The sequence below is a fragment of the Dysidea avara genome, chromosome 11, assembly GCF_963678975.1.
Source record: "Dysidea avara chromosome 11, odDysAvar1.4, whole genome shotgun sequence".
NCBI classification, from domain to species: Eukaryota; Metazoa; Porifera; class Demospongiae; order Dictyoceratida; family Dysideidae; genus Dysidea; species Dysidea avara.
In genome coordinates, this window is record NC_089282.1 from 18,375,259 (window position 1) to 18,386,493 (window position 11,235).

The window sequence follows — 11,235 nt, forward strand, 5'->3', positions numbered from 1 at the left end:
AGATGGTCTGGTGTTCCTGCTGCTAGCATACTACAAGTTAAGATTTCAGAGGGGGTTTCCAGAACTCCAGGAAACCCTAAATACGCCCCCGCTGCTCTGGCGGTAATTTATTTATTGTCATGGCTGGCTTGCATGCATGGTCACGTGTACGTCTCTCCGCAAGCAATTTCCATTCTTTTGATTTCCTCGCCAGTTCCTGTACAGTTCAGTTAGTGGATAGAGCAGGTCGAAGTGGGAGTCAGAAAGCCGACTATGCCTTCAGCAGGGATTACTATGAAAGAAGCGTTGCGTAAGTCATACGCAAAACTGACTCGCGCAATACCTGTAGACGATGTACTGGGCGACCTGGTGTCAGAAAATGTCATCACAATTGATCAAAAGATGAAAATTCAGCACCACAGCAATATACAAACAGAGAGGGTTGAATATTTGTTGGATAACTACATTTCACCAGCCTTGTCTGCAGGGTATGACGACAAATTCGTGAAACTGTTGCACATAATGAAGGGAGTAGAAGATTCTGTGTGTGTCAAAGTGGCTATATCAATAGAACATCAACTTCTGGGAGTCACCGAGACAGATAGTCCTATGCCATCACCCACCACATCAGTCTCGACACCAGTACAAGTACAGCAGATAGAGACAGTTGTAAGAAAATTAGCCGAAAGACCAACAAAAGCAGTAGCTCAAAATACATGTGCATTGCCATTGGCAAGTAAGATCATGGTGTGTGTACTGTGTAGCTAAGTAACAAGAAAGTTGCATATTTGTGAGCTAAAAGTAAGGACTTTGGTTCAAGTGGAATAACTTAGCAGCTATTTTGCCAATGGAAACTGATTTACTACTGAATAGCTAAAATTTTGCATGTAGCTACAATACTCAGATTTTATATCTCCAGTGGACCCAGTTACTGACACAAACCCTACCTATGGACTTCATGATGTTTATACATGCAAATAGCAATCTATATGCAGGAACCTATAGTCTTAGTAATACCAAGAGTTCATAATATATATACTGATGGGTCAACTGACTGCTCAAAAAGCCAGAATGCATGACAGTTTAGCTGACTGCTTCATGATGAGGTAAAAAGGGGGAAATTCAGCACTTCAAAATAGTTCCAGGAGTGCATTTAGTTGAGGGAGGTTCAACCAACTCTTCACAAACTGACTTTAATACTGGTGACTGTGCTGAGAAGAGTATCCTACTCTCAAATACCCCTTTAGAAGGGCGCATTGTGAAGTTATGATGTAGCACTTCTGAGTTCGCCCGTTTTTCTTTATATAATTAATTGAACGAACGTGTGCCTAACAACATCACTAGCAACCAAATTAACTCCAGCTCTAAGCATTTCTCACCGAGTTACAATTGTTCCATCATGTGTTCAGACCATTTTGTAGGCATTTCTTGCGAGTCAATTTGCAAATACAGCTATCCTGAGCGTCGCGTGTGTTGAACTATCCTAACAGTTCTTGTACTTTTTATGGCTGCTCGTACGTCACAAACCACAACATCTTGTCGTTACATCATAACTTCACGATGTGCCCTTCTACAGGGGTATATGAGAGTAGGATGCTCTCCTCAGTATATATATATTATGAACTCTTGGTAATACATATTAGTTGTTGGCTTGTAGTAGGCTAGGCTACTCTCACAATACTATACTCCTGTTATTGTTGAAGAATAAGTTGCTGATAGCTACGCTGTGTGTAGCATTCCTCACCATGCAAGGTTGTCTGCATAATTCACATATACATATAATAACTGTAACATAATGAATGAACAGGATACCAAATAATAAGGGTACTCCTGGTCGAGCTCCTGATCATAGCAAGATATTTCGGATGCAATGACCAAGGTGGATTGCATACGATTATTACAGTGTGCGGAGTACACTTCCATGCCTCACCCTTCCCCTATGGTAAAGTTTTAGAATTTATCAATTCTGAGGCTGTTGTCACCTATATTGTCTGCTATCAATCCATGGCCCTTGAAGTTGTTACATGTACAAGTCTTTCCTGCATCGTATTTCCCTTTACTAAGTTATTCACAGGAATTGCACCCATAGATGTTGTCATATCCTGACTTCCTGTTTAATAAAAACTTAGGCATAGAATTCCAGACAGGAAGAAGTCCATGATGTCACACTAGGTGTTTATTTAATTTTATGCTGAGGCTAACTAGATTGATATTCATTCAGGCTCTCAGGCTTAAACAATTATCCAAATAATTGAATTAATATTCATTTTGTGAATAATAAAAATCAATGAAAGAACAATTATTTCCACATTATCATTTGTACAGTGGCATGTGACTAGCTATCACTAAACTACAAGTGTAGTGATTATGCACCTATCAATGTTATGCCCCACCTACCCCAAGGAGGTGAAGATTTTAGGAGGTTTGTCACCTGAACTCATCCCCAGAATAGGGGTGTTTGTAACAGGTGTAGGGTTACTGTTAGTGATTCCTGGGGTAAACACCTGCAGGGTTTCCCAAGCGGTCTCCTTCAACCACTCTGGTCCATCAGCTAGGCACTGATAGAGTAGTATTTTATGTGCTATTTAAATACATCACACTTGAAGTTAAAAAATTTTTTTTTTTTAAATGTTCCCCACACTGGATCTGTGACACTGACTTAGGCAGATGAGTCTGTGAGGCATTGATATCCAATGAGAGCTTGATATAGTAGCCTCTTCCCTTTACAATGAAGTATTCTGAGAATTGTGTAAGTAGCTATGTTCACTATGCTGTGAAGTATGCTACTTCATGTACCTGTCCTCAGCTGTGGCAGTTTACTGTATTCTTCTTCATGTGTGTGGCAATGAATACAAATCGTTAATTTTATGCTACTGGCACCATGATCACCATATGCTTGACTTACATACATATGATGATCAAGAATAGCATGTCTCATATCAGTGTCTATGTAGCATCTTTTGTGTACTTCTAGTCATTAATATTGAAGTCTGTGGTGTCTAACAAGTTAATCAGGGGTGGATCCAGGCTGGCAAGGGGAGGGGCACAAACAGGCTAACCAGTAAGTGGTGCGAAGATCACATTCTCTTGTTAGTTGCTTTTTTTTTTAGCAGCAGCTCTTAGTGAGTGTCTCACTATCGATTTTTGCCATCCTGGGTTTTACAGCTAGTTAATTTGTCAGTGAAGTCTTTAAAATGTTTACAAGGCTATGAATATATTTAACAAACACCAAAAACAGTATTATTTTGATGCGCTTAGGCTTAGTACACATTTCAGTGCTGAATGACAGATTGCTTCACAGCTGGTTTGACTTTGGTTTCAGGTGAGTCAGTTTGCAATAAATGGTAGTAATATGCATAATTTTTATGAGTTATAAACCTGAGGCTCATGCAGGTTACGTTTAAAAAATACTTATTTCCTAGTATCATGAAAAATAAGTCAAAATAGGGATTTATGGATTTACTTGATGTAACCACAAACCTTGTTCACCGGTGATCCCTTCTTGTTTTGTGGGGTTTTCAGTGATCCCTGTTTCTTATTATTAGAATGTCCATAGCTAGTATCATACAGTTCTGTGTGTTAGATCAGTTCTAGAAGCTAAAGCATTCTTTAATTTGTCAATTTAGTATTTCTTATAGGGTTTTTAGTTTACTAATGTTTTGTTATTTTTATACCATATACACCATTAACTTCAGTTCATTGTTTATCTTCAGTTAGTCTATAGCTACCATCAGATGTGTTGAAGAGGCTCCGGCTTTGAAAATAAATTCCCAAGACCTGCTGTTCTTTGAAAATGAATTCCCACAATTAAAAGTAACTTGCTTTCACGTGATCAAACATTATGGCATGGACATGTAATCACTTGTGTTTTAGCTCAGAACTAGTGATTGTATTGGTTAAACAATATCATTACTGCGTCAATAGCCAGTAAACAACTCATTCAGAACTGCTATTGTTGAGAATTGACAGAATTCCATCTGCTTCAATTGTAGCATAGGAATACATAAGCACACTAGGTTCTTGAAGAGCACGACACACTACTTCATTAACAATATGTATATGTTGTTAGTTACACTAGTGCTGTTTTGCAAACTTTTGATCTCATTGGCCTGTGACTAGAGTTGGGGGTAACGTGTTACAAATGTAAGACATTACGTAATTATACTACTTCTGGAGTATAACAAGTAATATAATGCATTACATGATGAAGTAGCGAGTAATATATGATAGATATTACATCTGGAAATCACAACGAATGTAACATGTTACTTTGCAGTCAGCCTAGTGATTGGTTGCATTTTTGGTCCAGACAGCATTGGAGACAGAGTTGCAGGCATGAACAATGAGTGATAGTGTATGGGGAGTGTCTTTGAGCCCAAAAACGTATGTTTTGTGGCTGAGTTACTCTAGAGAAACCTGTGTCTTGCTTGTGTCACTTGTAGTTGTAGGCTGATAGCTTGTATATAGAAGATGGACTTACTTTGTAGCTAGTAATGAATAAATGTAATGAGTAATATGTAACTCGTTACTTTTTTCTGTGAGTAGTGTGTAACTGTTGCACGCTACATGGTATAGAAGTAACGAGTAATATGTAACAAGTGACATTTTAGAGTAATAATCCCAACTCTGCCTACAATTTACTATACAGTACTTGATATAATTTGTTTTGTGCATAGAACCACATACTGCTGCTGTTGGGATTGACCTTGGTACTAGCTACTGCTGTATTGGCATTTACAGAAATGGTGTAACAGAGATGATTCCAAATGATTTGGGGAAGACACTCACTCCAAGTTATGTTGCATTCACTGACACAGAGAGGCTCATTGGGGACACAGCTTTGAAACAGATGGCTATGAACCCAGCTTATACAGTTTATGATGCAAAGAGATTTATTGGGCTGCAGTGGGAGGAGACAGAAATACTGTGTAATGACAAGCAATGGCCCTTTGAAGTAGTAAATGAAATGGGAAAGCCGAAAGTTCAAGTGCGATACCGAGGTGAGATCATAAGTTTTTGTGCTGAAGAAATCTCTTCAATGGTCCTTGCTAAGTTGAAGGAAACTGCAGAGGATTATTTGGGGGAAACTGTTACAGATGCAGTAATCACTGTGCCTTCTTATTTCACTGTACCTCAACGTCATGCCACAGTAGATGCTGGTATCATTGCAGGTCTAAATGTGTTACATGTTGTTAATGCACCGACTGCTGCTGCCATTGCTTATGGTCTAGATTTGAACAAAGGACCAGAACGTAATGTGTTTATTTTTGATCTTGGTGGTGGCACCCTTGATGTGTCAGTTCTAACCATTAAAGATGGTGTTATTGAAGTAAAGGCAAATGGTGGTGATCCTCACCTTGGTGGAAGAAACTTTGACAATCATTTAGTTAGCTATTTTGTACAAGAATTTGAGAAAAAGCACCAGAAAGATATTTCAGAAAACAAAAGGTCCCTGTGTCGATTAAGAGCAGCTTGTATAAAAGCCAAGCACACACTTAGTTTTCAGACCCATACCTCCATTTGGATTGATTCTCTGTTTGAAGGTATTGACTTCTTAGCTGAAATCACCAGGCCTTGCTTTGAAAACATCAACAAGGAGCTGTTTAGAAACATGTTAGAGCCTGTCAGGAAATGTCTTCAGGATGCTGAGCTGGAAAAAGATGATATCCATGATGTAGTACTTGTTGGTGGCTCTACAAGGATTCCTAAAGTTCAGAAATTGCTGAATGAGCTATTTGACAACCAAGATCTTATTAATGGTAAGCAGTCAATTCACCGAGATGAAGCTATTGCACATGGAGCAGCAATTTATGCTGCCATTATCAGAGGAGAAATGGATCTTAAACTACAGTCAAGTATGCACTTGTATATACGATGCACTATTATAGTGATGAATATGTATAATTCTTTAAGTCTTGCAGCAGCAGCAGCAGCAGCAGCAGCAGCAGCAGCAGCAGCAGCAGCAGCAGCAGCAGCAGCAGCAGCAGCAGCAGCAGCAGCAGCAGCAGCAGCAGCAGCAGCAGCAGCAGCAGCAGCAGCAGCAGCAGCAGCAGCAGCAGCAGCAGCAGCAGCAGCAGCAGCAGCAGCAGCAGCAGCAGCAGCAGCAGCAGCAGCAGCAGCAGCAGCAGCAGCAGCAGCAGCAGCAGCAGCAGCAGCAGCAGCAGCAGCAGCAGCAGCAGCAGCAGCAGCAGCAGCAGCAGCAGCAGCAGCAGCAGCAGCAGCAGCAGCAGCAGCAGCAGCAGCAGCAGCAGCAGCAGCAGCAGCAGCAGCAGCAGCAGCAGCAGCAGCAGCAGCAGCAGCAGCAGCAGCAGCAGCAGCAGCAGCAGCAGCAGCAGCAGCAGCAGCAGCAGCAGCAGCAGCAGCAGCAGCAGCAGCAGCAGCAGGAGGAAATATATAACCTAACCAAATAGTCAGTTTAATTGTAGTAGCATTCAAACACTGCAGCTGTCCTTAATCATATCCAATCTATTGACTATAAAACATCAAGCTATGGTACATATTAATCAGCATTCAACAGCAAGTCAGTAATGGTATTGCAACAATCTCTACTTAGTTATAACCTCAAGGCATGAAGCTATAGCGTTTAAAATACAAGTAGAGAGAAAAATAAGTTGGATTAGGAACCAAAGAATAAAAAAGTAGTGAAACAAGGGATTAGCAAAAGTAACAAAACAAGTGAAGTCGCCTATTCCTGCAGATATACTAATGGACATTTAATCCCTATACTTCATTATTAAATGTTTATTATATCTGCAGATATAAGTGACCTCTCTTGTTTTGCTACTTTATTTTGCTATTCAGTACTTTGATCCCTAATCCAACTTAAAGGAATGCCATAAAATAATTGTGTGTCTGAGTGTGTACCCCAACAATCAATTACTGAAAAGTGCAGTGGACATTATGCTTTGTCTTCAGCCTGTTACACAGCAATACAAATGAAGAACAGTACGTGAAGTGTCTTTGCAATCACTATAGAGAATACAGGCAATAAGCATAATTGCTACCACCACAGCCACAAGGAAGCCGTATCGCACTACCATGAATTGATACCTTTCATTGTCAACTAAAAGAACTGGGACACAAATTAGGACAAAGGCAAGTCCATGATGCATGTATTGTACGTACTGCAGTTGGTGTAAAAGCACATCTTGAAATGAAAAATCAAGCCCGTAGCAGTATGCATTGTTGAGTTATGCTTGGCTGAAGGCAGAGGAGGTACGACACACTTTAAGCGCTATCAAAAATAATTCTTGTTAATTCCAAATTTTGACTTCTAAACTGATGCTTAATGGGATTATAGAGACTTTGAAAGAAATTTCCAGTAGTGCTATCTCTTTCTATTCCATTGCTGCCGTTTGCCCTCCATTTCGTATGGTGAGCTCTTCATCACATGATGATGTCTCCAATCACCGTGTATATTAATATCCATGCAAAAACAGCCAAACTGTGAAAAAATAGTGTGGCCTTAAAAAGCCTGGGTGAACAAAGTTGTGAAACCAAAGTTGGCGGCCAAGAAATGGCTGCAATGATGTTAATACTAATAAATTTTAACAATGCACACAGCCATTATTAAATTTTTTAGAATTAACATCATTGCAGCCATGTCTTGGCCGCCACCTTTGATTTCACAACTTTTTTCACCCAGGCTTTTTAAGGCCGCACCATTTTTTTCACAGCTTGTCTGTTCTTGTGTTGATTTCACTTCTTTTTGTACTTTATAAGGCCCAAAACTTTGAGTTTGTTTTCACTCACATTTCTTCTTTCTATGTATTTCAATTGGCACCAAGTTTTCAATGAAACCCTCCTAAAGATTGCTCTGTACAAATCCTATGCACTCATGTGAGTGTGTCTCGCACCTCCTCTGGGCTGAATGTAACAGTTAGTCGGTTAGTAGAACATTCAGTTAACTGGAAACTTTTAAAATTCCATAGAAACTTGTTGGAAGGGTTTGGGGTCGCTCTAGGTCTGAAGACATTTTTGGGCTAAGTTATACTATTAGGACTGAACCAAATGCTGCAAATACTCAAGTACTCTTTAAGGATTTTGGTATTCTGATAGTACAATTGGTACTCGAGTACTCATTAAGATTACATGACCCAGCTCATATAATGCATTTTCCATCAGAGAGTGACACAATGAAAGCTATAGAATTTGATTGGCATAATTTCTTGTCAGGAATACTAACATCAGTGCTGTAATACAGTGTATGTATAATTGTTGTTACTTGGAAAAGCTGTAAATATGTCTACAAGTATAGTGAGTACTCAATCATTAACTCTAGAGAGTACTCGAATACTAAAAAGCCATGATTGTTTCAGCCCTAATGTTTATCTAATACTGCCAAGCTGTTTTGAATGCCTGCCTGCCAGTGTGCATGCCTGCACATGTTTGCATAAGTGTGTGCATGTCTGTCTGCCTAATGCCTTCAGACAACTGTAACTCAACAACAGCTAAGGCTATGGGTGTGATTTTTTCACTGCTAGACATTGACAAGTGCTGTTTGGTATACTGTAGTACATACAATACACGTGACTTACCTTTGTCCTCCTTTGTGCCCCAGTTCTTTTTGTTGGCAACACAAAGATGTCGATTCATGGTTGCACAATATGGCTTCCCTGTGGCTGGCTATCACACTCATTGTGTGTATTTTCTGTAGTGACTGGATTGATTGCAGAGACACTTCTCATACTGCTCTTTATGTGTAATGCCGTGTAACGTGCAGAACATAGCTAAAGAAGAAGAAGCATAGTGGCCACTTCACCTTTCAGTAATTGATGTTGTGGCTTTATGTTCACATACAAGATTAGTTTTATGACATGTCTGATGCAATTGTTTCTTTTGATGCAGTCGGTATGCATGGGTTCTGTAGTCGTATCTTACATTATAAAGAAGTAAACAAACAAGTAGAAGGAAAATTAGGAAGTTAAGTTGGATTAGGAATCAAAGTGATGAAACAAGAGAATAGCTAAAAGTAGTGAAGCAAGAAAGCTGCCTATAGCCACCTGCAGATGTACTAGTAGACATTTAATCCCTAAGCTTCAGTCTATATAATCATGAGAATTAAATGTCCACTAGTATATATTTGTAGGGTTATTCCCTTTTTTTCACTACTTTGGTCCCTAATTCCTTCCTAATTTTCGGATATCAATTTTGACACCTATATAACTGTGATGATTTAATGGAGAAAGCTAGTTAATACTTTTATTGTTATAGGAATGACTGCTCCAGTTGTTGGTATTGACCTTGGCACAAGCTACTCTTGTGCTGGTGTTTATCAAAATGGTGAAGTGGAAATTATTCTGAATGATCAGGGGAACAGGACTACTCCTAGCTATGTTGCATTCACCGATACAGAAATACTTGTCGGAGATTCTGCCAAGAACCAACTTGCTATGAACTCAACCAACACAGTATTTGATGCAAAACGATTTATTGGCCAAAAGTGGGGTGATGCTATTATTGAGAAAAACAGAGAGCATAATTGGCCTTTTCAGATAGTAAATGACAATGGGAAGCCCAAAGTTCAAGTAAAGCACCAAGGTGTCATTAAAAGTTTCTTTGCTGAAGAAATCTCCTCTATGGTGCTCCATAAGATGAAGGAGAACACAGAGGCATATTTGGGGAAAACTGTTACCAATGTGGTTGTCACTGTTCCTGCTTATTTCAACAGTTCTCAGCGTAAGGCCACCAAAAAAGCTGCCAAAATTGCTGGTCTCAATGTCCTCCGTGTTGTCAGTGCACCCACTGCTGCTGCCATTGCTTATGGTCTAGACAAGAAGGAGGGTCCAGAGCGACATATTCTAATTTTTGATCTAGGTGGTGGCACCCTTGATGTATCTATTTTAGCTATTGAAGATGGTTGCATTGAAGTGAAAGCAACCAATGGAGATACACATCTTGGTGGAAGAGACTTTGACAATCGAATGGTCAAACATCTTATGCAAGAATTCATGCAAAAGCACAAGAAGGATATTTCTCAGAATTGGAGGTCCCTGAGTCGGTTGAGAGTGGCTTGTGTGGAAGCCAAAATTGCTCTGACATTTCGAAAGCAAACCCACATTTGGATTGATTCTCTCTTTGAGGGTATTGACTTCTGCACCACGATCACCAGGGCTCGTTTTGAAGAACTCAACATGGATCTATTCAGGAGCACATTAGAACCCATCAGTAAGTGTCTTCTTGATGCAAACCTTGCGAGGGAGGAGATTGATAATGTTGTTTTGGTAGGAGGTTCAACTCGTATCCCCAAAATTCGAGAACTGCTTAAAAAGGTTTTCATCAAAAGTTCTTTCAAAAAATCTATCAACCCAGATGAAGCTGTGGCACATGGAGCAGCCATTTTGGCAGCTGTTGTCAATGGAGAAATAGATCTCAATCTGCATGATGTAGCTGTTTTAACATTTGGTATTGAGACTACTGGAGGTGTAATGGCTGCAGTCGTTAAACGCAATACAGCATTTCCAGTAAAGATAGTCAAGTGCTTTTCTGGTGAGTCGCTCCTTTTTAGAAAGTGTACTACTTCAAGTGAAAAAGGTGCTGTTGTTATCAAGATATTTGAAGGAGAACGCATGATAGCCAAAGACAACCATTTCCTTGGCAGCTTTGAAGTTGGTGGAGTTACTCCCAATGCTGAAATTGATGTCACATTTGATATTGATAAAAATGGTACCCTCACAGTATCAGCTAGTGATGTTCATGACTGTACCAAAGCCAACAAAATTGTTATCAGTAATGACAAAGGTCATTTATCAGCAGAAGAGATACAAAAGATGATTGAAGATGCAAAACGGTATAAAGCTGAAGATGATAAGCAGCGGGATTCTGCTTCAGCAAAATTTTCTTGTGAGAATTATGTCCACAGTGCAAAGAATGCCATGGAAAGAGCTGTTAACAAATGCAATGAGGTCGTTGACTGGCTTGAGAGGAACCAAACAGCAAGTAAAGAAGAATACGAGGCTAAGCAAAAGGAAGTTCAGAGTGTGTGCTCATTTAGTATCTAATGAAAGTAAACAACAATGAGTATGGAGTGAGTTTGTTTTATTTTTCCATACATGCATGTACCAATTAGTCCCAATACATAATGCATTGTGTTCCTTTTATCAATGTAACAATAAGACTAGTTATTACAACTATATTGTACAAGACTGATGCTACATATATACGTACTTTAGTATTGTACTTGTATACATACATATGTAACTTTGACTTCTACATATTAAAAGTGCATTTCATTCTGGAGAAAAATCTACATTCCCT

At 39.5% G+C, this 11,235-nt stretch overlaps 1 protein-coding gene across 3 annotated transcripts; it reads left to right on the forward strand.

The window, feature by feature from the left end:
• The first annotated feature begins 143 nt into the window (after positions 1-143).
• LOC136238847 (heat shock cognate 71 kDa protein-like) lies at positions 144-11,235 on the forward strand. 3 transcript variants are annotated; one of them, XM_066029472.1, is made up of 3 exons: positions 144-715; positions 4,656-5,834; positions 9,193-11,235. In XM_066029472.1, exons 1-3 carry the CDS (start codon positions 253-255, stop codon positions 10,977-10,979), a joined length of 3,429 nt encoding a protein of 1,142 aa, XP_065885544.1. In that variant the 5' UTR covers positions 144-252; the 3' UTR covers positions 10,980-11,235. The 3 variants fall into 3 exon arrangements, with proteins under 3 accessions (XP_065885544.1, XP_065885546.1, XP_065885545.1); XM_066029474.1 differs by lacking the exon at positions 144-715 and adding an exon at positions 2,711-2,728; XM_066029473.1 differs by lacking the exon at positions 144-715 and adding an exon at positions 3,126-3,301.

Excerpts from the sequence above, each read along its gene's own strand:
- LOC136238847 (XM_066029472.1), top strand. The coding sequence starts at position 253 with ATGCCTTCAGCAGGGATTACTATGAAAGAAGCGTTGCGTAAGTCATAC. Across the intron at positions 716-4,655 it reads ATGTGCATTGCCATTGGCAA|AACCACATACTGCTGCTGTT; the intron begins GTAAGATCATGG and ends TTTTGTGCATAG. Across the intron at positions 5,835-9,192 it reads GGATCTTAAACTACAGTCAA|GAATGACTGCTCCAGTTGTT; the intron begins GTATGCACTTGT and ends TTATTGTTATAG.